Source organism: Drosophila pseudoobscura, chromosome 4, assembly GCF_009870125.1.
Source record: "Drosophila pseudoobscura strain MV-25-SWS-2005 chromosome 4, UCI_Dpse_MV25, whole genome shotgun sequence".
Lineage (NCBI taxonomy): Eukaryota > Metazoa > Arthropoda > Insecta > Diptera > Drosophilidae > Drosophila > Drosophila pseudoobscura.
In genome coordinates, this window is record NC_046681.1 from 6,944,595 (window position 1) to 6,970,927 (window position 26,333).

The 26,333-nt window shown below is 47.1% G+C and overlaps 1 protein-coding gene across 3 annotated transcripts in view; it reads right to left on the reverse strand.

Moving 5' to 3' along the window:
* The window catches only part of spir (spire type actin nucleation factor), a 39,414-nt gene extending 15,662 nt beyond the window's left edge, over positions 1 to 23,752 (reverse strand). The window contains exons 1-2 of one of the 3 annotated variants that reach the window (XM_015181161.2): positions 22,283 to 23,752; positions 11,703 to 11,800 (exon numbers count right to left, since the gene is read on the reverse strand). In XM_015181161.2, the coding sequence (XP_015036647.2) occupies positions 11,703 to 11,800; positions 22,283 to 22,940 (756 nt within the window). In that variant the 5' untranslated portion in view covers positions 22,941 to 23,752. The remainder of the gene's footprint in view (positions 1 to 11,702; positions 11,801 to 22,282) is intronic. The other 2 variants (XM_001355994.4, XM_015181159.2) reach the window with 2 other exon arrangements.
* Between the last annotated feature and the right edge of the window lie 2,581 nt (positions 23,753 to 26,333).

A 26,333-nucleotide genomic window follows, 5' to 3' on the forward strand; every position in this document is an offset into this window, starting at 1 on the left:
TAATTAATGGGAAAATTATGGAAAAGGTGCAAGCCAAAAGTGGCACGTTGAATGGCCACATACTCTTTCGTTCTTTAAGAACTACTCAATGGGGGTTTCCTTCCGTGTTCGCCTCTACCTCATTCTGGGCACCCTCTAATCAGAGTACCCCACTGGAGTGGATAATTCCAGGCGACTTCTAAGCAGGAACCATCCATCATCAGCATCGACTCTTGAGAAGTTTCCCATGCAATTAGCAGAGGGAACAGAACAGAACAGCACAGAACAGAACCGCCAGGGATTCGGAGTACGGAATGTGCATTGTTGATGATAGCTCCAAGGGGAGGCCGAGGGCTGGGGCTGCTCGCAATATGCCAAAGGGGAGCCGCAGTCGTTCCCACTTTGCATATACTCGTACTCGTATCCAGTGCAAAAACGAAAAAAAGTATAGGTTTATGGGGTCTTACATTTAAACAGAAATGTAGAGGGTGCGCCAAGCCGCCACCATTCTCACCAAACTAGTCTCTGGGACGGGGACGGGGACTGAGACTTTGGCTAATATCAAAGTTGAAACCTGGCAACATGCAATGCGGCAATTATAAGATAGTTTCCAAAGTTCCATTTCGGTTGGGCCCACAGCCACGGAAACAAAGGGTCCCCCAGTCCCAGACCGCCCCTCCATGGGCTCAGGGCTGTCGTCGCCGTTTGGTGTGCCGCTTGTCAATCTTGTCAGTTTAACCTTTCGCCTGACCTCCATGCCTGAGGAGTTCCCCTCACTGGCTATTCTCATTCTCTGTCTGTCCCTCTCTGCTTGCAGGACCATTCGTGGCAAGTGGCAAGACGAGGCAGGAGGCCCGCTGTCCGCTGTCCACTGTCCGCTGTCCGCTGAGGTGTAAATATTTGAGTGCACTTTTGCTCTTTCGGGCTGTTCAGGGGTGTGTCTGGCTTTTCTTTCGTTCGGTACAAGCCGAAAAGTGACTGGTGACTGGGGACTGGGGACTGGGAGAAAGGGCACTCCAATCCAATCGAATTTCCTTCCTCCAGAGTCACAGTCATCCATTATGATGGTCCATTGTCTCATGGGCATCTGCAGGAATCATAAACTCTCTGTCCGACTGTCCGACTGGGCCTCTGTCCTGTACTCGTTCGTGCCTGGGACCTCGGACAGGTCTCCTACTGTTTGCCCACTTGACTTGACCATTTCCCAGTCGAAGAAGACGGCCGAAGACGGCAGAAGACGGCAGAAGACGGCAGTCTGTGGCTGGCTGTATTTCTGTCGCTATCAGGATTCACATTTTATGCAATTGTTTCCATAGAAAGAATGCCGTGTATAAATACACTCCACCACTCCACTATATATACGAGTATATATATATATATATGTATATATAGCCTACACTTGTAGCTCTCGAGTCGGTCGGTGCAGCGAGCGGCTAGACCTGGCTCTGGCTATGGCTCTCGCTCTGACTATGGCTTCTCCTTCCAGCTCTGGACTATCTGGCCAGTCGTGATCAATGTTGGCAGCAGTAGCCGCAAAAAATGCGACGCCAATGTAAAGCAGCATAAAACGCTCGCTGGGATCGTTCAGATGGGGTCTAGGAGACGTGGGGGGTGGGGGGGAGGGACCAACAACGTTGACAAGGCGACGCTGGCGACAACGATTAAAATCTCTGGGGAGACCTGAACACACGGCCGTACAGGGGGGGTTAGGGGGGGGGGGGGGGTACAGGGAGAACTGGAAATATTTTTGTAAATTACAATGCAATTTTATGCCACACAAAAGGTTTAGTTTTTGCTTCTTGTTTTCTTATTTTTCCTGAAGTTTTTCTCCATTTCTGTGGCTGTTGCTGTTTTGGTCAACTGCTGGGCCCCCATTAAGCACTTTACATTGAATGTGGCAAGATCAAAGTGGCTGAAATTTATGACCGCAGATACGAGTACTCGTACAGAGATACTCTCTGAGGCTCTGGCCAAGAGCAGGCTCTGGCCAGACCAGACCTGGGCCTGGGCCAGGCCAGTGGGTTGAAGGAAACAACCGGCAGCTGCCGATGCCGCCGATGCTGCCGCTGGAGAGCAGGTTATACAATTTTAGATTTTCCAGTTTCTTTTTCTCTTCACTTCACAGCTTCACAGTCAACGGGCCTCGGCTGCCAGGGGGGTGAGGGGAGGGGGGAGTGCGATAAAGGAGATGGTAGGAGAGGCCAATGAGTATGCATGTTTGACCCAAATTCAGGCCGAGAGCCCCACAAGCGAGGGGCAGGGAAGTATGGGAAATACTCGTATGAATATGAAAGATAGTGCTTAGGCGTGCACAGCGAGAAATACAGAGGTAGATTGTGGAATGTCCATCTGGGATACAACGATCGCCCACGCAAAGGGAAGCTCTATATAATATATACACTGAGGGTTACCCCTTTCGACTCTCGTACCTCTTGAAGATTGAGGATAGAATAGTATAGTATGCTTTCTCTCAGTGCATGCAGTGCAGTGCAATATGTCATCCCACAATTATGTTCTCCTCTTATCATCAGGCAAGCCCCAAGCCCCTGCCCGTCTCCCACTTCTGCCTGGCGGGGAAAGTGAATGTGAATACGAGTACGAATACGAGTACGAGTACCAGCATAGATACATAGGACGCGAGGTGGATAGTGCTTGGTGGTTGGCTATTTGTGGCGGCTGTCTTGAAATAATATTTGCACATTTTGCCGGGACGGGAGCGCCTGCAATTAGCCCCGACATGATTATCAGCCGGAGCTACCCTTCCCTTCCCCCCTACCAGTTGGGGCGAGGGGGGGCCCTCGCAATTGTCGCGCACCCGACGACCGACCGACTACTCGTTTGCCTCGGAAACTCTTGCGTTTGTTTCGGCACAGACGTGCGAACTGGGTTAATTTTCTATATATATACCTATACATATACATATACATAAATACGATCTACGCTATAGCTACGATTGTACTTTACGATGTCTTGGGGAGTGCTTCACACGATTCGCGATCCGCGATTCGCAACGCGCTTGCCAAAGCAGCAAAAGCCCAAACTGTGAACAGCAATATTTTTCACATTATTTTCTAGCAATGTTGCTCCAACTGGTGTATAGAGATCGAAGCTGGCGTTTACTGAGAGCACACCATCCTCCATTCATGGGGTTCTCATGGCTCTCCATGGGAACCAGCCTCTCTTTTGCCCCCCATCGATCTGCCTGCCTGCTATCAGAACTCCTAATGCAGTTCCGGTAAGTCCGAGATCGGATCAGGCCACCTGGAAAAGCCTCTCGCGGGCACTCAAGCACTCTCGCACATGGACGCGAAGAGCACTTAGCGCTCGCACACAAAGCACACAAAGAGATGGAGGCTTAGAGATGGAGAGATCGATTGAGATTGAGATTGCGATCGAAGCCCTACAGCAACAGGCAAGATCAGGCAAGATCGCCATCAAAGTTCCCCAAGCGTCAAAACAGGCCCGACAGACGCATCGATAATAATCGATGGACAAGTTTCGGAGCGAAAGAAGGAGAGAGCCAGAGAGTTGAGAGGTGGATCATAATCCCTAGCAGCATTATAACGGAACCCGAAACAAAACGCTAATTGTACACGCCTCCAGAACATGACTCAAATCAAAGAAATAGCATGGCCGAGGGGTCTTAGCCTACAAAATGCTGCGAGTGTACGTACAATATATATTTATCAATATTTGGGCATCTACGGAGGGGGCGGCGATCACAAGGGGAGACGTGGGGAGTGGGCAGGGGGGCACTGATGATGGGGACGGTGAGATAGCACAAAACGCTGGCGTTTAATTGGGTAATTGGCTCAAGTACCGTACGTATTACCACCAGCAGAACAGCCAAAACAGAAATTGAAAGACTCGCGGACTCGCACATGACTGCGGAACCGCAATCGAAGAACCCCAACAGCCACAACCCAGCCACAACTCTACAATAATGCCACAAATGCTACAATAATGTGCGAGTGTGTGAGCCGGGCTTATGAATTGGCCAAGTCCGTGCCTGTTCCAGCCTCTAGCCTCCAGCCGCCATCCTCCAACCTCCATCACTGCCATGGCAGAACCGAGCCGCACAGAATAGAATGGTCTCCAGCTCGGGAACGACTCGTGACTGGCGGCAACCAGTTGCTGCATGCAGCAGGCAGCAGGCAGCAGTTTCCCATGACGGGCCAAACTGGACGTCAGACGAGGCAGGAACAGCAGGAACAAACAGTACAGGCAGGTCCCGAAAAATTAGATATATACTCGCACTCGCACTCGTACGTTCGGTGTATATATAGGAAAAGTAACTGTTACTCTCCCAAGCGAGCCAGCAACTTGTTTGGCGTCTTCTTTCCATTTTGCTCAAAATATTGTACGCTTTAAGCCACGATGCCTCATCGAAGGAGGGCTCTCGAAGATTGGATACCCCTTCAATGGGGGATTAGCTGGATCCATATGTATATCCAAGATATAAGAAATCCCTGCGCAGAAAACAAGGAATTTAAGTACTTCAGACCATCTTATATCCGAATAACAGGCAGATCTCAAAGAACTCATCGTAAATAAACATGGAATACTACTATCCAATGGTTTTGAGCACTTATTTCAAGGAACCTTCCACAAAGTGCATCCATCCTTCACGCTCCATCCGTCCAATCCACAGGGTATCGGGAATAGAAAAGACTGGTTCGCTTTTGGAGTGCTGTTGGGGCCTTAAAGTGGCAAAGCAATTGAACAAGTGGGTACGAGTATCTCTGCCTCTCTCTCCTTCACTCTCTGCCAGCTTCAGCTGTCTTAGAACTCAGTTGGAGCTCGGGAGGCTTGGAGGCTGCTAGGCCAGCCCATTGAAGTGATGTTTTAATGAGTCCTTTATCATGTCCATGTGGCATGGCTGGGCTCTGGTTGAAATGGGATGGTAGGCTAAGAATTATGGCTTCATTGTGGGCCTCGGAGAACGGCGAACGACCGATTCCCATAGATTCGTTTGCATTTATTCTAATTTCGAGGGTGCCACCACTTGAGCGTTTCCACAGATTCTCTTGTTTGCCTAACGGTCCCAAGGGGGCGGCGGCAGGCGTCAAATATTGACAGGCATTCAATTCAAAATATTTCCCCGATGTTTGTTTAGGTGCCCAAAAGTTTTCCCCCAAACGTGCCTCGGTCATCGCCGCACACAGCGAGCTGGAGCTGGAGGTGCTTATGGCGATGGCGATGACGATGGCGTGGGGCTGGGGCACGGCACTGCATGCAATTACAGACGTCCATAAATACAATTGCTCTGAAGAATCAGCACCAAGTGGCGGCCCCGACCCCGGCTCCCGGCTCCGTCTGCGACTCCAAAGACAATTCCAGTCCAGCCGCTCCAGCGAGCCATGAAGTTTGCCTCTTGGCTGGGCAGGCCTCAAGCCAAGCGCTTCCCCATGTCCCATCTCCCATCTCCCATATCCCATATCCCACTCCCATTCCATCATCCTCCTCCCCAGACCCCAGACAACGTTTAGTTGATCGACACTTTTATGTTGACGTCGTGCGCGTTGTCATCGTCATCCTCCATCCTCTTCGTCGTCGTCGGCGTCGTGGCAGTTCTGGTGCTGTGCCTGCCAAGCAATTGATTGATTCTATAGAACAATGGGAAATGGCAGAGCGGTGCGCCTGCGCCTTCGCCTTCGCCTTCGCGAGCCATCATCGAGTTGCACAGTGGGGCCAGAGATGCTCGAAAGTGGACATGTTTGATGGAAGGAAGTAGCTATCTGGGATCTCTGGGGAGTTCCAGGGCAAGCAATTATTACTTTTCGATATACTTTAGAAATCTTCAAAATTAAAGCTTAAATCTTCAAAAATGTATCTGAATATATGGCAGATTTTGATGTATTATTAGGAACATACTTATCCGAACACTTATCCGAAACTCACGGCATAGTATTGAGCATAAAATGTTCTTGTTGAAATCCATTTTTAAAGCTGTCATATTCCACATCGTGTTAATAAATTATTATAAAAATAAAACTATTCAAATGATTTGTAATCTATAAAAGGAAAAGGTATTGTACTTGGTTCCGAAAGACACTTGATTGTAGATCATAAAAAAAAACCCATAACTCCTAGTTTTAAAAGAGTTTTTAATGAAAGAATTTCCCCCTCACTAGAATCTATGCAATTTTCAAGACCAACTATTCCACGGATGACAATAATCGAAGTAGAAAAAGCACTTAGATAGCGACTGTTAGTTCTTAATGATAGGATCCCACAGGGTACTATTATAAGGGTATATGAATATATGATCTTCCCAGAGCTTGGGCTCTTATCGCGCTTGGATACTCGTTTACTCCACGATCGCCTACTCCCTTCCCACTGTGCCAGGTTCCGCTTATTATAAATGCGTAGAAATAGCACAGAGCGTGGCCAGAGCCAGAGCTAGAGTCAGATTCAGAGCCAGAGCCAGAGAACCAGAGCCGCAGCCCGGGAACCAGACGAAGCATAAAACAAACGGCGAGGCACTCATCCAAGTCGCCTTCCAGAGTGGAGCCAGTGGCAGAGCCAGAGCCAGAGCCAGAGCCATGTGGCTGCCATTGTTTTTGGAGCTACTTTTATCAGACAGCAGCGGCAGCAAAAGCAGCGGCAGTTGTTGCCACTTGCAACGTTTTTTTAGATGTTGCTGCTGCTGCTGGGGCTGCTGCTGGGGCTGCTGCTGGGACTGCTGCTGGTGCTACTGGAGCATAAGGTACCCCCACCCGGACGAACCGAACCCATAAAAGTACAGGCGGGCCAGTTAAATGGAACAGGTAGGCCAGCCAGCTGTTCACGCTCTGAAAACAAAAACGGCTATGACTTATTTCGGCTCTTGCTCGCTTTTGGGCCGCTAGGGTCTTAGTCACTCCGCTGGGAGCACACCCGAACTTGAGTCAGGCAGGGCCCAAAGTGTTTCATTTCAGGGGGAAATATTTGCAGTAAATAATTGTGCACACTTTCGGGACTGGCTTTAGTGCTTTTAGAACCTTGATCTGCGCCGAGGTTTGCATTGCCTGAGTGCCCCCCGAGTACCGTGTCTCCACCGAGGGGGGGCAGGTGTTGCTTCATTTTCCGCTCAATCATTACCCAATCACCTCGCAGAGAGTACACTGTCCTGCACAAAGTTGGGGCCGTGTGCGAGTGCCATCCGATATCTATGACAATTTAGGCCACGGCTTCTGCAGTCCGTACTTATCTATTTCGGAGATATGGAAGCTCTTTACACGAGACCCGAGACTCGTAACCCTGACAGCCAAAATGGGGTTTGTGGCTTTTTAATGTAATTAATATTTGTTTTGTTTAAACAATGAGCGAAGACGATTGCTGCCTACACCTCAAGGGTTGCTCTATTGTTCATAGAATTTTGTAACATTTCTTTGAACCTTGATTAGTGGGAATCCCAAGGGGAAGTTTGGGCCAAACCCAACTGGAACCCATGCGGAATGCCCTGCCCTGTTTCCCGTTTCCCGTTTCCGATCAACTCTTTCGCCAGTCGCCCCTTAACCCAATTAAAGGAAATCAAAGCCCCCCAAAAGCGACCAAAAGCCGTGTCTGGGTGTCTCGGTGTCTCGGTGTGTCGGTGTGGGAGGAGAGGTAATCCTATTTGGCGGACCTCAGACTTACCTCAACATCTGTCGGATGTGTCGGCTCTGCGGGGCAGGGATCTGTGGAGCCGCACCCGAATATATATTGGAAAACCGTAAACCAATTACAGAAATGCCCCCCCAGCGAACTGTCAAACGCTTTATTGGTTTTTCCTGCATTGTAAACTCGACTCCACACGAGTACTGCGGGTATTTATGGCAATGCAAGCGCAACAAATGGAGGGCCAAGCCCTTATCCAAGCCCCTGGTGGGACGGGAGGGGGGTTGGGACTTTTGAAGGTTTTTCTCTCAGTGTATGTGTGTTTTCCCTATACGCAGTCGAGTGTGGCGAAGCGCATCAGCATTCAGCTGGCAATCCGCGATATAGATTACAAATTTCTGGCGACCTTAGTAGGTTGATTTAACCGCAGAAATTCGCCACAGACTTCCTAGTCCCCAGCTGCCCCGAGCCGCCCCCCAGCCGCCAGCCCACAGCCCCATTTGGCTGTCATTCAGTCAGTTAGTCAGTCCGTTAGTCAGATCACGAGCCACGAGCCCGGAAAACCAGGAGGCAGTGCCGCCGAGTGCCACTGCTGACGGTCTTGATGAAGTCTTCTGCGGTTAGTGGGCTGCCACCAGTAATTTGTATCCATAAACATATCTCCATCTCTATCTCCAACTCTATCCCGTACCCGTACCCGTACCCGTACACGTATGATCATCAATTTTTGTATTTATGCATAATCCAACGATCTGCTGTCTGCTGTCTGCATCACGCTTTGTCATATGATAGGTGCCATAAGTTCCGCATCGCTTTGGTCGGTCCTTTGGGCAATTGCATAACCCGATAGTTAGTTACTTGAGGCCTCATCTCCACCAAACTACTCGGTACCCCTCCCTCTCTCTGTGGCTCTGGCTTGGGAATATATATACAAGTATCTGTGGCCAAAGCTGCGACGACTCAAAACAAAGGTCAAACATGTTTAAAGTGCAGTTCGAGCGGAAAATGTCACTGCACGCGCTGTCACTCTTAACTCTCAAGCAAAGGCCTCTCTCTGCCTTCGGTCGCAACTTTGTCTGTGTCTGGGTCTGTGCCCCTGCCACGTACCTCTTCCACTGGCAATTGTTTTTTCCACTCAATTTCAATTGTTGTTCGCCCCACCCCACCCCTGTCACACTCCCTCCCTCTACCCCTCCCCCAACCCCTTAAACAAATGAATATTTTTGCGCATTGCAGTCGCACTTTTAACGCCCATATTTTGTCGAGGGGGAGGACTGACCTTACGACCGAAAAATCTTCCCCCCACCGCCACCCTCCTGGTAATTTGCAATTGTTGTATAATAATGTCCAATTTGAGCTTGTTTCAGCCGATGAGCGAGTGCTGATGGATCGCTGGATTCATCATGGGGGCTGGTGATGGGCTGGTGATGGGGACTCCATTAATTGGGGACCCTCTGTAATGGCCATGTTTTGGGGAAATCACTGTCTGATAGGGCACAATGCCATCTCTTTGCTACACGTGCAGAAAAGGCCATTAACAACCGAATGGAATAATGGCATTGTAAATGCTGAAAATACTTCCGAAAACTAGAAGCAAATCCTACGATAATCTGTCTGCTTTGCAATAGATACGATACATAAGTATCTAGGGGATATACATAGGTGCTTATCTTCCAATGACAGAAAGGGACAGAAAGTGTGGAACAAGGAGCTTGTCAAACATCCCAGAAGTGGCTTCCATTCTTCTCGTTTTCCCTTTTGTAATAAATCGAAGAAAATAATTTTAAAATTGTGGTCCCACTGGAGATTGTACTGGTTTATTTTTGTTGAATTTTGGATAATTGTTCTTTCAATATCCATCCCATTTAAACCACAGCCCATGCGGCATCCGCAGTAATAGTTATTTTATATCTTTGTTCGTCCCAATTATTCGGTTTAAACTGTTGTAAAACAATAAAGGAACAACATTAGAGTGGGTTCAACAGAATCCCAGAATGGTTCCTAGAAGAATGGTTAAAATTTGCTCGTAAAAACTAATATTTTAAATGTGAATACGTGCCTTTGACTCTAAATATTCAATGGCTATGCTTTTCCCAAGAAAATCCACCCATATTTCCACCGTTTCCCCCCTTTTCATAAGCAGGCGACTTGTAGGAGCGTAAATTATAAGAATCTTAAGGCTAACCCCATCTCGACATCGACATTCAGAAGGCCTAGGAAATTTCACATGGAACGAATACAATGGCAGTGCCTTATACCCGCAAGAGGGGCAGGCAGGGGGGTGGGGCAGGGACAGAACATAAGGAACGAACCTCCATTGAGTGGCAGCGAAACATGCATATTTCTCACACACACCCATTACATGGAAACAATCGCGGCAACACTTAATTGAAAACGGCATCTGGCGAGGGGGAACAGAGGCTGCAGAGGCAGCTCTCTTGTGGGGCATCCCATCCGCATCCCGTCCAACTAAAAGATACATTAAAAATGTTCAGGCGTAGAGAAACTTCGCGCTTCCATGTTACGATCTTCTGGGCCTAAATGCAGTTGGTAGAGCCGCTGCCGACGACGCCGCTGCAGCACCAGATGCTCGTTGTTTTAATTACCTTACCAGCGATTCAAGCCTGCCCCCCAAAACCCGGCAACAACAGCGCTACTAACGATCATCATGTGAACTCTCCTCCGAGGGGGGAGTGGAGGGGACCGGAGTGGAGCGCCTTTGCATTTCCTCCGCTCTTTGGCTTCGGCCTGAGCTTGGGAACCGACCAGAAAACCCTCGAGTGCATTCTTCGTGGGCTTTTCAGAAAACACTTTCGCACTGGCACTGGCACTGGCACTCGCACTCGATGGAGGAGGAGGAGGAGGAGGGGACCGGGCACTGAGGAGTTTTCTGGGCATGTTGAACATCTGCTAAAATCGCCATAAAGCCGCTGTGTGCCGCCAACACTTTCACACATTATCCCAGGGCTCTCGCTCTCTCGCTCTCTTCTTCATAGTCGCCGTCGCAGTCTTAGATGTTGTGCTGGTTGTACCTCATTTTGCTTTATGGCCTGTTAAATTTGATGCGAGCCGAAGACCAGGGAGTGGATTCCTTGGGTTGATTGAAAACACCATTGGGGTACGTCCACTTCTTGGCGCACGAATAAAGAAAACCAATCATGGGGAGCTCTCTGGGCTCCCCGAAAACACATTCGAATAAATAAAAATAACGTTATATCCAATATTCTGACCATCGAGCGACCGACTGCCACTTTCTTTTGTGCGCGAAACGGAAAATCTCTCAATGGGAGACAAAGATATAAAAGAAAGTACTAATAAGGGGAACCCTACATTGGCAGCATCCTTCTATTCAATGGATTTGAAGATAATTTAATGAACTACTTCCTGAATCTTTAGACCTTTCTCAACCCAATATCTGCCTTCGTTCTGAAGAAGATTGCGTACCCTCTTAGCATATTTCACTCAGTTTTCCTTCGATTTTTAGTAGGTATAATATTTCTTTCAATACTGGTTCTATATTGAAACTATATTCGATATTCCTGGCTCTTCCTATTCATCTAAAACCCAAACAAACAATCGCATTACTTTAAACCGTGTTATTCGAAAGGAAGGGCCGTTCGCTTATGGGAAATGGTTATAACGAGCCAACGCCGCGACGTAAAACACATAAAAACACACCGTTAAAACTAGATGATTGGTCTTTAATTAGTTGAGTCCAATTTTAAGTGCAATTCAGAGACTTTTAAGCACCAGAAGATCCACCTGATGGGAATGCCCAATGACGGACTGGTCCGCTTTGATCTGCCCTGCGAAACCACACTTTCCGGACCTCAAAGTGCCCCTTCTATTGTCATAAATCATTAGAACTTAATTAAAACTCGAACCGGAACCGCAGCAAGACAAGACATGACCATAGACACGCGGACAATCCATACGGAATGAACTCATTTGAGCGAGCTTTACGAGCCATAATTCTAATCTGTAATCTCCAATCTTTAATCTGTGGGGCACTAAAAAGAGTTCCCCCCCCAGTCCCCCCCACCAGAGACACGTGAGAGACATAAATAAATACGAGTACATGTCCAGGGAATAGGAAGAAGAAAGAGCAGCCCCAGCCCAGCCTCCATGGGGGTATCACTCACCTTTCGATGCGAGACGACGAGCGGCGTGTGGTGCGGATGATGGTGCTGGTGCTGATGGTGATGGTGGTGATGATGCTCGTGATTGTTGTTGTCAAAGGCTGTGGAGTAGACGAAACAGAAATGAAGTGGGGATTACGATTATGGCAATTGTAAAAATTGTGAATAATAATAATAGTACGGCATAAATATGGCCATAATCTGGGGAGGGGGAGGGGGGCGGATTCAGTTACAGTCACAGTTTGGACAGTTGGCGGGAAATCATTTACGAAACCATAAACGAGTCAATCGCAATTAAGCAGAGCAGAGCAGAGCGGAGCACAAAATGTTCACCTTTCCAATTGCATTTTAAAATATGCAAAAATTCCCGCCCCTCTACCGTGATCTATTTTTTTCCTGGCCTGAAACTTCCGCAGTGTACGGCCGGGCCGGGCCAGACCAAGCCAAGCCCCGGCCAACACAACAACAACAGAAATCGTAATAAAACCTGGAACGGGTTCAGCAATCATAAACTTGTTGTGCAGACGGACAGATCGGTGCGGAACGGAGGAGGGGGGAGACGCTGGCAGGTGACCAACAGCATTTCAACGGAAAATTGTCAATGAACAACCCACCGAAACCCCAGACAAACCCCAACCCCCAGCCCGACATGAGCAATTGTATTATAAGTTATATCTCTATCTCTGCACACTCTGAAACAGATATAGATGCACAGATACACAAATACATATCCATAAGGCGCTTTGGCATTTTGTTAAACAATTAAATGCAATTTAACAGCAACAACAACTAAAGCAAACAACAAACAGTTTTAAAAATAGTTGACTCAGCCCCGGGCCAAGGTGCTTTCAGGCTGGGTTTCGGTTTGATTTGCTGACCGGCCGGCTTTTGATAGCCGCAGTCCCCCGCCCTGCTCTGCCCTCCTCCTGGTCGATTCGTGGTGGACACGGCCCAGCAATTCCATTTTGTGGTTTATTAAGCGTGACTCCGTGGACAACGGTTCCAGCAGCAGGTACGCCAAAAAAACAATCGGAAACCCACAATAAATACATCAAAAGTGGAGTAAAATATTGCCTGTTATTGGAACAACCTCAGCCTGATTTGCCTAGAGATAGTGGCATAAAATGGAGTATGTCCCACACTTGCCATTCTTCCTGGGGGAGTGGATCCGCTATGATTCATTCATTCAGCAGCGAATTACCGACATGATCTTGGGCCCCTTTGGGCCATTGTGTTGGTTCCGCATTCAACTTTTGAACCCCAACCGCAGGTGGAGGCCTGGTCGGCGGGGGTCACACAACCAGAACACAGTTTTCGGAACCAGCAAAAACATGGCGCAGAGCAAGAGATGAGCTCAAAGGCACAGCATGATATCATTGTGGTGCTTTATTGTCTCCGGCTGGCCTGTCCGTCACTTTCGCAGGAAATGAGGCAAGCACAGGCTTCGGAAGAGCCAACTCCAGGGACGGGACGGGCGGGAGGGGACGGGACCCCGGGACGGGGCCAAACATTCCATCATGGAGGAGACCTCTGTCAGATGCCCATGGAACATGCCGCGACTTATAATTAAATAACAAATTTGAATGCTCGCCAGGCAGAAAGGCAGAAGGCGGTTCCAGTTAATAATTAATTGACATTTAGCAAAGAATTTCAAATGTATGGCAGGCTGTCGAAATTCGCACAATTTGGGTTTTATTAATGCTTGATTTATGGTACGGCCTCGCGGCTTTTTTCGGGTGCCTGCGAACATGTGCTTCTGATTGACTTTCGAGCGTTAAAATTTGAAATCTCCAGCAAGGCCCAAGTGCTAGCGACTCGGCTTAGAGCCAAGCGGCGGACTTGTGTGGCCAAAAGCTAAAGCCTCCGCATTGGTATGGCGGCATGCTCGAGATCCCCATGAGATGGATCAGCCCAGATCTCTAGTATAATGTCGATTAATCTACCGGATAGGAGCTGAGGGATTCAGGGGAGATGGCAGTAGATTATGCAGGAGACAATCCTGAGATCATTGCCTATTTCTACCCGTCTTGTGAAGAGATTTACCCAGAGACATTGCAGATACTTATAGTAGATACATCTAAGGGTTTAACTGATCTCAGGATGTATCCTGTCTTTAAACGTACATATTCTACATATCCATCTTCAGATCGTTAACGATTCATGCACATACAGATAGATTTACGAAGGAACCCCTCTAATAAAAGTGGCTTCTGTTATTAGAATCTCCCAATGTACTCCCAACCTCTCTGTAATTTCGACAATTTCAGCTTACTTAGGAAATTCTACTTATTCTACAATATTCTACTTAGGAGATTCTGTGATTTCTTTCTACGCACCTATCATTTTTGAAGGCACTTTGCAAGTAAATATTAGACAGATCCCACGAATTACATAGAACGACGAGATTAATGACGAATTACAAGAAGAATGCCACAATATTATAGAAACTCGATTAATCTACCGGATAAATGATTTGTCATTTAAAAATTCAATTAAACTGAAAAGGGATTGCCATGCCCCTACTTTAGTATAGAACTGTTTGTACCATTATTATTAATACTATATAAGGGACTAGTTGAAGCACTAGCAATCTTTATAAGCCGGAACAAACAGAGCTAAGGGCTTGAGTTCTAAGCGATGCCGGCGGACGTTCAGTTGCTCTTCTAATGGCAGGCCATTAGATGACCGATCACTAGAGGAAGGAAACGAAATATCGATTAATATCGAAATAAATTGAGCAGAAATAAGCACACACCGTACATAACTTCTTTAAGCAGTGATTGCGGAGCTAAGATTGAATGAAATTACTAAAATTGTGGGCCACGCATGTTTTTGCAATGGCCATAAAAAAAATGAAAGAATCAAATCAAATTTCGTTATCTGGCGATGAATCACCGGACGACCAGTGCGTCAATTTGCAGTCGATTAATTGGGGATCCAATACTCGACCCAACAGGGCCTCCAACAGAGAGAGAGAGAGAGAGAGAGAGAGAGAGAGGGACACCCACATACACACGAGTTGTATCTGTATATCTGTGTATCTGTGTTTTTGTACTTTGATCGGTGAGCAAAAAAATAGAAAGAAATTGGTTAACCCGTTCTGATAAGATTAGATTGCTCGAAGAGCCCTCGAAACATTCGCTTCTCGGCCCGAAAGTCTTTCCACGGGACGGGAGAGAATTGCATTTCCGATTGAAATTATTGCGAATAATCGAAATGGAAATGGAAATGGGAAACGCTGTCTAAGGGTCAGACAATGGTCTCGGACTTTCCTTTAGTCAAATCCAATTAATAATAATAAAGCCGAGGCACTTGGGCTAACTGACTTTCAATTGTTTGCTCAGCCCTCCCCTCCTCCTGTTCCTCCTCCGCCGCCTGCATTTGATCAGGTTCAATAGAAATGTTTTCCCCCCCCTTTTTTTCCGTAATAACGTTTTATAAATGTGATGGCTGGTGGCTGAGGTGGCTGAGGTGGCGGCTGTGGCGCTGCTGTGGTGCTGCTGGAGTGCATGCCTCTGACGGTTGACCAAGTGGCCTCATGGCAATTTACTTTCTAATGTCAGGAGAAAAGTCATGTGCATGTCAACAGCAACAGCAACAACCTGAGGCCAAGACGAGACGCGACGAGATGAGACGAAGCTTTTCTCAGATACTCTCCCTCGTGTTTCATTTAATATTTGCACTTTTTATTGATGGTTTAGCGAAAATTCATAGCCAGATTTCTTTGGCTTTTGTCGCAGATTAACTTATTGATTAATTAGAGGGAGAGGGAGAGCCAGAGCCCCAGACAGAAGGAGAGCCAGAGCCCCACAGAGGGACCCAAAGAGGCGCAATCTTCGCTGGCGTTTCCCACATTTTTGGGAGCGCGAAGTAGAGTGGAGCAGAGTGGACTGGAATGGAATGTTTTGCGTCTGGGGACTGTAATTTGCATTACAACATCTTTAAGATATTTAACCATCAAATGCGGGCCCTGGGCTGTGCAAGATGAGTGCCTCCACTCCACGCCTGATTTGATGTTTTCTGTTTTCTGTTTGCTCACAATTAGCTGCAAGCCGCCTTCATTCCCCTTCAAATTATAAAACAATTAATATTCGTGAATGAATAATGAATCGGGAAGTGATAGATAGTCCGCAATTAACTTAATTACAGGCGTTTTGGCTCTGCGAGCGATTACTAAACCAATTTCCAGATGATCGAGCGGAACAGAGTTGTGTAATTTTACACAATTTAATGTAGGCTTAGAACGGAACGAATGATCGTTAATTGAGGGGGGATTACCCCTCCACCCATCGACCATAATCGTACGTGGACTCCTATGCAACCCTGAACTGTTGAGTGGTCTTTGATATCAATCATCTATGGCAAAAACAACCCTTATTACGGAGCAGCGAGAGGAGTAGCGAGAGGAGTAGCGAGAGGAGCAGCGAGAGGAGCTGTGAGAGGAGCAGTGACAGGAGTAGCGAAAGGAGCTGTGAGAGGAGCAGCGAGAGGAGCTGTGAGAGGAGCAGCGAGAGGAGCAGCGAGAGGAGCAGCGAGAGGAGCTGTGAGAGGAGCAGCGAGAGGAGCAGCGAGAGGAGCAGCGAGTACCCTACACGCCATTCATGTTGTTCTTGCAATTCCTGAGGAGTCTCAGCCGTCTCGGCAGTCGGTTGTGCACACGATCTATTGGATTCGGATTGAAGTATCGCTGTTGAAATCTTTTATCACTCGGCAAATACCAAAAATATGTTTGATGCAGTAAATATTCACTCAGACAATGCCCATTCATATTTAAAAAAGAATCCACATCGCCCCAAGGTAGATCCATCATAATCTCATAGACCATGCTCGTAGTATCCATCGAGTTCCCAGGCTTCTTGTGATTTAACATCATAAAGACAGTTCGGTTCGATTGTGACCACAGTCTGGAGTCTGGAAACAATCCTCTGAATGGCATTCCGAAAGACCGAAAGACCGAAACCACAAAGCCGATCGATCCCCATTCTTCAATTATCGTACACTCGGATGTTGCGTAAGGCCCCCCAAAATGTGGGCTGGACTCAGACAAAAGGTTCCCCCATATAAAGGCCTGGGCTGGACCGCTTTAAATGTCACTCTTGCTTTCATCTTTTGTCCCGCTCCCGACGGAGTGAAAGAGAAAGAAATTATAAATGTTTATGGCCTCCGATTCGGAATTAAAGCAGACAAATAGACGAACAAATTTGTAAAATATGCAGACTATGCAAATTTGCCAGCAAATTAAAATAGTTTCAAACTGAACCAAAGCCAAAAGATACTAAGGCCGGCCTCCTCCCCGAGTATCTGAGGAGTATCTGTATCTCTGTATCTCTGCATCTCTATCTCTGGCTGTGCGCATGCGCACACAGCATACTGCTCGTCAACAGGTTGAATTGTTGTTTATGGCGATATTGCTGGTGTTGTTTTTCACTCGGCAGCCAGCGGCGCGCCGGCTTTGAGAAATGTGAAAGATGAAAGCGTAAATGCTGATTAAAGATTGTTTCTTTCTGTATGTATGCCGCATATATACATTTATATTGTAATTTCAGCGTCGTATGGCAGCCGTATGCAAAGTGAAAGAGCCAGAAGCAGCCTCCCCAGAGTCGGAGCCAGCGACAGCGCCAGCACCAGCACCAGCACCAGAGCCGGAGTCAGTCAATCAGTCGATCGGTTAGTCGGCTATGATAACAGCGATACGGGGAGAGACAGCACCCGCTGCCGACTGCTGTCTAATTTCACAGTCATCAAGTCGAGTCAGGCACAGCTCCAATCCCAATCTCGGCCCCAGCCCCAGCTCCAGCTCCAGCGAGAAAGCGAGAGTCTCGATTACAGTTTAGTCGCGCCTGCGCAGTCATCGCGGCTCCATGCTAAAATCTCCATCAAGGTGAATTACCCCAACCGAAGCCGGCCCCGCCCACGCCCACCCCAGGTAAATGTGTCAAAAGAAATTAGATCGCTGCAGCCATGGAGATCCCATGGTGGCTCCATGAATGCCTCCATTATATAGCTGACCGATTTCGAAGGGAACTTCATTCAGTTTCAAAGATATCGTATTGTATTACCATTTAGTAAAGATTACTCGGTGTCTGGCTTCAAGCCTCTTAGGATCCCCCCTGATAAGGAATATCCTTACTTTCCTTCGTCCCTAGATGGTTCTGCATTCAGCTGAATCTGTTCCTCGAGGGATTGCTGAGCACTTGCCGGATCGAAGTGGAGGTGTTGTTTATGTGGCTGCCACTCGACACACATTCGATGCGAGTCTATGACCACGTCTATGCCTATATATACACAGTACCTATAGGCATATATATATGGGTATAACCGATAAGATAGGAGTACGAAAAACAGCTCTTTCGATGGCGCATTTCTGGTTTATGGCTTTTGGCTTTTGCGTTTAATTGCATCAAAATTTATTTATAATTTAAAGAGTACGAATAAATATGGAAAGCACGGGACCTTGGCCGGACATCTAACAGCTGTTGCTGGGACTGGAGGTGGAACTGGAACTGGAGGTGGTATGGTGTTCGGGGCCACTCCGATCCGTGGGTCCACTTGTCAGAGACGAGACCCCACACACTGCCACAAGTGTCATCGGAACAAGAGATGAAACGCAGAGCCACAATTTGGATTATCGTTTGATTTATTGGACCGGCGGAGGCACTTTCAAAGGCAATCTCCGACAGGGTCGCACCCGCGGACAAACGATTTTCATTCCATTTCAAAATGCAGTCCCACAGTCGCAGAATTTCGTAACAGACAGACAGACGGACGGACGGACAGATGCAAACTGCACAGGTGGACAAGTTTATAGGAGAGGCCCAAAAAAAAAAACATAAAAAAGCAAGCTACTTTTGGGTCTGGGGGACTGGGGAACCGCGATTGGGTTCAGGTTCGTGCTTATGTCATTTGCTGTCATTATGGAAATATTATTATATTAATTTGACCCCAAAACTGGAGCACCGCCAACAATAGGCGGCAATTATATTGGGGTCTGCGTCCACCACACCACATGCCATGTCGCTTGGGGCTCCTAAATCATAGGAAATGCATCTAATCTGAGGCGAACACAACACCACAAATTCCAAATAAATCGAGCCACAAAATGTTGCAAAATCGCATCGACTGGCACCTGGAGATGGTCATCAGCATGTGTTCAGTGGAACACGAAATATGATACTACAATTGGCTAATACAAGAGTCTTCAATCTGGGCCAGGAATATTCCACGAAACGATTCCAACAAAGCGGCAGTGGATCCGCATACCCGCATTGTTTGGACCCAGTTTGGAGACATTTTTAAGACGAAATTAAGAGCAAACTCTGGGATTTTTTATTTAAAATAATAATTAAATGTTGAAATGTCATTGTTTTATTTGTCCCCGCCGTTCGGGGGTAACCTCTCCGCTTAGCCCAGAGCCACTACTGGGGTTGATTCGGAATTTGTTGGACAATTAGTTTCGTTATGATTTTGTTTGGGTTTTCTAGTTTCTAGTTTTTTGGCTGTGGCCCTCGTTGGGGCAATATTCGGGTGTAATTATTTATACATTAAACCAGTCCGAGCGACTGCCACTGCCACTGCGATGTTTTTTCACCACTCATTTCCACAGCAGAGAAAACAAGAAAGTCATAGACCGAGCGATGAAATGAAATGAAATATCATCATCACCCAGTCAGCCCGAACCCGAAAGTACGGCTACCTCTATGGGTAATGCGGCGGAGGGATTGCTTTTGGCTTTCTGGTGGAATCTTTAGCCGCTTTCTTCGGTGGGGGATCCCAGGGAGAAACTTCTTCGCAGCGGCAGAACAGAATGGTGGGTGGGGGAATAAACTCAACGAAACAATAATCAACAGCTGATGCAAAGAGACAGAGAGATAGAGAAAGAGAGAGAGACAAGTGCAAGCAAGGAATATGGAGAATGAGAGAACCTACCACAACATTTTCCCCGATTCCGTTAAACTGCGCATGACACCTGACCTTGGGGTAGACCACCGACTTTCACTGCGAGCATTTCCCGCATTTTCCGCATTTTCCTGCCAGCCTGGTGGAAATCGTAATGGCGAGTTTGTGTGTTGACAGATTCAAGCGCCAATTTGGCCAAGAATTTATGGAGCCATCGGTGCAAGGCGACCTCCGACCCCCACTCTCCCCTCTCTCGATGGACGACCTCTTGCTGCAACGGCTGCGCGCCTAATCGAGGCGCCATAGGGCGCGGCGACCTGACGGCGCCGCCGACGCTCCCGTCACCACGGCACCATCTCCCACGCCATTTAATAGTCGTGGTCGTGGTCGCCATGGTCTCCATGGTCTCCACGGCGGGGCTGGGGCAGAGCACAATCAATGATTCGTTGCGCCGAACGATGCGGTTGTCAGAAGCTGATAGACCGCGTTTCCGAACTCAAAGACGAGCCCAAACCCAAACCAAAATCGAAGGCGAAAATGGGCGGCAAGTTGAAAGCTTTAGAATGTGACCTGCAGAACGATTCCCTCGCGTTTTCAACGCCGCTTTTCACACGTTTTAATCGCTTTGAACTTGCTCAGATAACACCGAAACAGAAGACCAAAACCCATTAGAAGGTGCCATCGCATCTCGGTGTATCTCTCTGTAGCTCTGTGGCCTCTGTAATAACTTGTTTGAGCAGACTAATTGCCGCTGCCGGGTCCGCGGGGTCTTTCGGCTAGAGGTAACCCCTTCGATATCTCTGACGCTCACGTTGACGAGCGGGTATCTAATGGGTTTGATTTAAGCTTCTAAATTGGTGGTAATCAAGGTGTTGCAAGGTGTTCTATTTGCCCCGAAGAAAGTTTTAAGATTCGACATTATCTCATCGTAAATGTCTTCTGATGGGAATTCCATCTACACAAAATATGGACAGTGTACACTGGCCAACAGCGTTAGCAACTGCCTTGATGGTTCTTTCAACTCGCAGACGAACAATTTAATTAATATTTCCAGCCAACTTCCTGCTTCTGTATCTGTATCTGCAGCTGAGTGCGGGTATGCCCTTAAGAATAAATACCCGTCTCTGGCTAATTGCTTACACTCTTCTACTTATAAGAAGCCCCACTAAATTGGCCTTGTCGTTGCGGACATATGGCTATAAACAGACTTGGTCCATGGCCATAAAAAGACAGAGCGAGAGAGAGGCCTTAAGAGCATCGCACCGAAGGTTGGAAATGTAGTAGAATGCAATAGCCATTTCGGGACCCGAAAAGCCCCGAGTCTTGTGTGATCTGTGGGGCGGGCCACACGTGAGAGAAGATTCCATTCGAACCCCCACACAAAGACGGCCACAGATACATTTTCCAATTAACGTGGCTTATCTAAAAGTCGATACCTTAGCAGACTGTATTTTGACAGCATCGAATGATTAAACAATTAGCTGGCAGACACAGACTCAGACTGGACCCAGACACGTTCTCCCAAAAAAAGATCTGAAGATCTGGGGACAGATCGGAAGATCCCTCATCAATTACAGAAAAATGAAGGAAAGAAATAGAGAAACAAATACCAAGCTGTGATGAGAAGGCAAAGCACCAACACCAGCCACAAAAGAAAGTGAAAAAAGCAGACATCTATACTCGCAGAAGGGGGATGGAGGATGGGGATGGGGGATGGGGATTGGTATGGGACCTTCTTCATGGGAGTCGCCGTTTACACTTTCCCAAGACAACACGCAATCAGACGGAGAAGCGGACTGGAGAAAAACCTCAATCAAACCTCGGCGGGCTGCATAACTTAAATGCAGAGGTCATCATCGGGTCCGTTGTGTGGGTTGTTTGTTTGGAAAGCGGTCACCAGCGATGCCCCGATGGATGGCACACGGAAACGCACATCAGGGCAACTGTCCGACAATAAAAGCCCCAGAAAAAGAAAGAAGCTAACTGTAGCTTATTAAGTGAAAATGAAAGCGTTTGCTGGAGACAACGAGACCCCCAGATCACCCTAACCGGTTGCCAGGCCAAAACTAAACCCACACCGAGTTTCCATCACTGTCACGGTGTAACCTCTAACCTCTAACCTCTGGTGGAGTAGTTGACAAAAGAAAAGCTAAGAAAAAACAAATATTCTCATTCCTCAAATTAAAACAGTTCCCCTTTAATTTTTAAAAAATGTTTAACTAAACAAATAAATAAATTCGTGCCTTTAAGTTTCCACTATAAGAAATATAACCATGAAAATTATATGCAGTCGAACATCTCTGAGTCCCAAGAGGAATTCGTGATATAGAATTCCTTTTTTCAGAATATACACAGCATTGCAGTGTTTTGAAAGTTCGCAATAGAGAAGTTCGACTGCACTGCAATATTTAAACCCAATACGGATCAGCTGATACGAGTACATACACAAATACATATGCAAACACAAATATAAAGGCAGATCAGATAAGAAATATCATGTTTATAGGAATAATCGTCAGAGCGAAAAGATTATGCATGAAAAGAATATACAAATATTCTCTGAAATATTCCAAATTTCCAAGCACGAATTTCCGAGTTCCCTGTGGCACCCTGTTTGCCCCAAAAAAAGGACCCCCCCAAAGACCTCGAATTTCCTGCCTGCCGTGTGGCACGGCACATTCACTTACCTCTGTCGAGGGCTGCATTGCTGTCCACGCTGCTGGTGGCACTGTCATCCATTTGTGGCTGCTTCTGCTGCTGCTCCTGCTGGGACGCCTCCTGCTCCTGCGACTCCACGAGCTCTGGCAGCCGCTCGGCGCCAGAGAAGTGCACATTGCCGTCGCGGTGGAAGTGCAGCTCGAAGCGGCTGGGAAGGTCGGCCTCGTAGTCCCCGCCGGACTTGTGGGCCTGGGCGGCCACCTTGTAGTAGAGGGAGCCGAACTGGTAGATGAGGGCCCAGGCTTGGTCCTCGGAGAGGGGGGCCTTGAACGAGTCCAGTATGTTGTTCAGGGTGACGCACTGCTCCGGACACGAGCACTGGTAGAATGCTTGGCGAAGGAGCTGGCGACTGCCGCCCGGGAGCATCGGGGCCCCCAGCCCCATGCCCAGGGTACCGTTTCCATTCTGGGTCTGGGTCTGGGTCTTGGCAGCTCCTTTGGAGTGCGTGTGTGAGATGATGTGTGTGTGGGTATGGGCCTGCTGGGCGTCCCCGTTGGCACTGTCCGGCGAGGTCGAGAGAAAGCCCTCCTCGGCCTCCGAGAACTTGCCCTTGGGCGCAGCCATGGCCTTGGACTCGGATGCACTCTGCGTCGCGTCGGCCTGCACGTCCATGTGATGCTCCGTCATGGCTCTATCCAGACTCGGGTTCTGGCTCGGCTGCAACGGTCCCCTTGTCTCCTGCACCGCTCCACATATAAGGAGATTCGATTCGGCTTTGGTCTGGTTTAGCCCGGATTTTCTGCGGCTGCAGAATGGCAGGTGGGTCACTCACGATTATCACGAACAATTGTTCGGGGCAAAACTGAACAGATATATGGGAGCACAGAAATTGATTTTCTCCAGCACACAAGTGACTTTATACACAGAAATATGACGGGTACGGGAACGGTTACGGGTACGAGTAGTATGTGTACGTCTATGTATATGTATGTTTGTCAGATCAGACACTGAACACTTAGAATTTTAGATTACGAGTAACACAAAAAGGAAATAAAATACTGGACGAAAACGAAAATCACACAGAGCGCAATGCACGGGCAGAACTATGCTGTCGTCACGTTTTTATGCACTGTTGCCGTTATGTTCGCCTATTTGCGATGCTCTTTGCGGCACTTTTCTTTTACTTCGCTTCGCTTTGCGTTGCGTTGTGTTGCTTTGCGTTGCTTTTCTTGGCTCTGGCTTATTTGGAGTCGCTTCTGCTGCTCCTGTTCCGAACTGCCCAACACTGAGCCGAGTATTATTCTTTTGCTTTTATATTTTATTTCCACCAGCTGAACGCGCACTAATTTTTAATATGTTTACTTTGTTTGAAACTGCAAGACACTGTGAATTTGATGTCAAGTGTATTTTGAAAATTGTAATTTGTCGTCTATCCGCCTGCCGTGTCGTGTCCGCTCGGTTGAGAGAAAAGTTTTGAACAAGCGCGCCAGCAGCGGCACAAGTAGAAACAGACTCGAAAAGCAAAGACTGCTACGCGTTCGTTCGGTTGAGAGCGAGAGAGAGAGAGAGAGAGAACGATAGAGCATGAGAGACCACAAAGAGAGGGAGAGGCAGGCAAAACGCCGCTTGGCAAACATGTTTTCAATTCAACAATTGTCCGCTCAGCTGTTCGCTCTCTCTCTCTCTCTCTCTGTCTGTGCCTCTCTCACTTTGCATTTCTATTTTGATTCCGGTTTTCGTTGTGTTTGCGCTTCGTTCGGCTGATAAGAGCTTTTGGCTGTCTTTGCTTTTGGCTTTTCTGCGTTTAATATTTGGATTCGCCGATTCCGAGAGCGATTCGTGTTAAGGTCAGGCGGAGAGTCCGCTCAGTGGAGCTGCGGCGCTGCTCTCCGGGCCCGCAGTTACCGTAAAAACTCTTTGAGGCTGGCGGAAATGGCCGGGCTATAAAGAGTGCGGCTAATTAGATCCGAGTTAGTGCTCGTAGCTGATTACATTTGGGGCTATTTTTAGGGTTTTTTTTAAAGAAAGACATTGAGCTGTTGACTTAATTTGATCAAATACATATATCCGTCCTACATGGTGGCCCTATCAAAGGGTTGCAGGTGCTCAAGCGATGATCGTGTTCATTGTTGATCATTATCCAATCACTATATCTATAGATATATATTATTATTCAGCCAATGGCTACTTCTTGAAGAATGGAAATAAGTTGGGCCTCGTTGGGCTCCCTTTCAAGGTCCTCGGGGACATTGGAAAACCGCGCAACATCCTCCACCGGCATCCAGCATCGTTTGTAAGGGATCTCCATCGCATTTTTACGACTTAATAAGCCCCATAAGTACGGCTCACACCGACGACCAAGTTATGATATATGAGCCGTAAATTGAAACTTTATATCAATGCCGACTTGTTTGTTGGGGGAAAGATTTGCATACAGTATTATTACAGCATCGCCATCAGGCACCGGGTATCGGGCATCGGACATGGGGCATCTGCGGTAAACTTTAACGACTTGTTTTTGCGCGTTAATAAAAAATAAAACACAAACAAAATACATTTCTCTCGGTACGTGCATTTTATTAATTGGCTGCAACTGCAGCCGAAGCGGACTCTTCGTCCAGGGCCCACGTACGTAATCATCGAATAGCCATAAAAAGTGTGTCCTCTACTAGGTAGCACCGCACCGCGCACCACGCAGCTGGCCGATGACGACACCATCATCAGCAGCAGCAGCAGCAGCCTCACCAGCAGATGCCAGCAGTTGGGGCAACACAACAGTGACAATCACCATCCAAAGATACGGCAATTGTCTCGTTTTATGTGCCAATCGCTAATGAATTAATTAGCCACCAATGCGTTGGCTTTAGTTTCTATAAAAAAATAATTGGTAAGAGCCGAGTTCAACAGCCGCCGCGGCGGCGAACTTCAACCCACAACCACCAACCGCCATCGCCATCGCCCATGGCTGGCTTTGTCTTTGTTCTTGAACAATACGAGAACTTGACTTCCATGAATCATTCATAATTCGAACAGTCCAGAGCCACATGAAATGCATGCAGCCAAAGACAAGGCTCCAAACACCAGCGGAATAGACGGACTCGAAGCCATGATGCCCCGCGAACTGAAGCTCGTTCCAAAGTTCTTTAAAAACAGATCTGTACTGTAAATCTATGCTACATAGATTTATTTTAGAGCAATGCACTCGGAGTGCGCCCGATAGTACTCGTTTGGTAGAACTAATGAGTCCCAGGGTCTAGTTCATGCTTTATTCCTTTATTCTATTATCAAAAACTAACGATCATTTTTGCAAGTTTTTTTTCAATTTTTTGTATACATTTTATTATGGTTTCTTCGGTAAGAGCAACGACTTTTTGAGTTTGACGTTTCAATTTCAATGATCCATTCAAATACCGTTTTCAAGTATGGATCAAATAAGCACAGGAATAATTTCTCTTCTAGTTTTTATTTTGTTAGTTTCTCCATGCAACATTGTTCAAATCTGCCAGAGACTTATGTATGTAATTTGTGGCCAATCCATTCAATCCTTAAATGTTGCATCGATTCTGATATTAATCTTAATTTTTATCAGTTCTAGAAGTACACGAGGATATCAAATTTGAATACAAATGAATCCCAATCCCAATCCCCTGTACCTATCGGCTTTGGAATTTTAAGTTCAAGTTGGTTTATTTCGGTATAAATACGATACAATGGATTGTAAAGATATACTATAGATAGATACAAAATGATACAAATTAGACGAGATGTAAATGGGACTTAAAAAGACTATAATTTTCGAATTGATTTCTAGATATCTCAAGAGAATTCTCCCTGTAACCCTAGTTGCAATCCAGAAAAAAGGATTTCCCTTGGGTCGCTATTCACATTTCCAAGGATCTTTGCTCTGCCAGACTGGAGATTCGTATATCATACACAAATATTACTAGAACTACCATAACTACCTATAAAATTGCTCACTTTTCGAAAAACTTCAATTGGATCGTCGAGTGCACGCACACTCTCGCACCTTCCCTGTCTGACTGTTGACTGTTGGCCGTTCTATGGATCGGGGCGACTCGC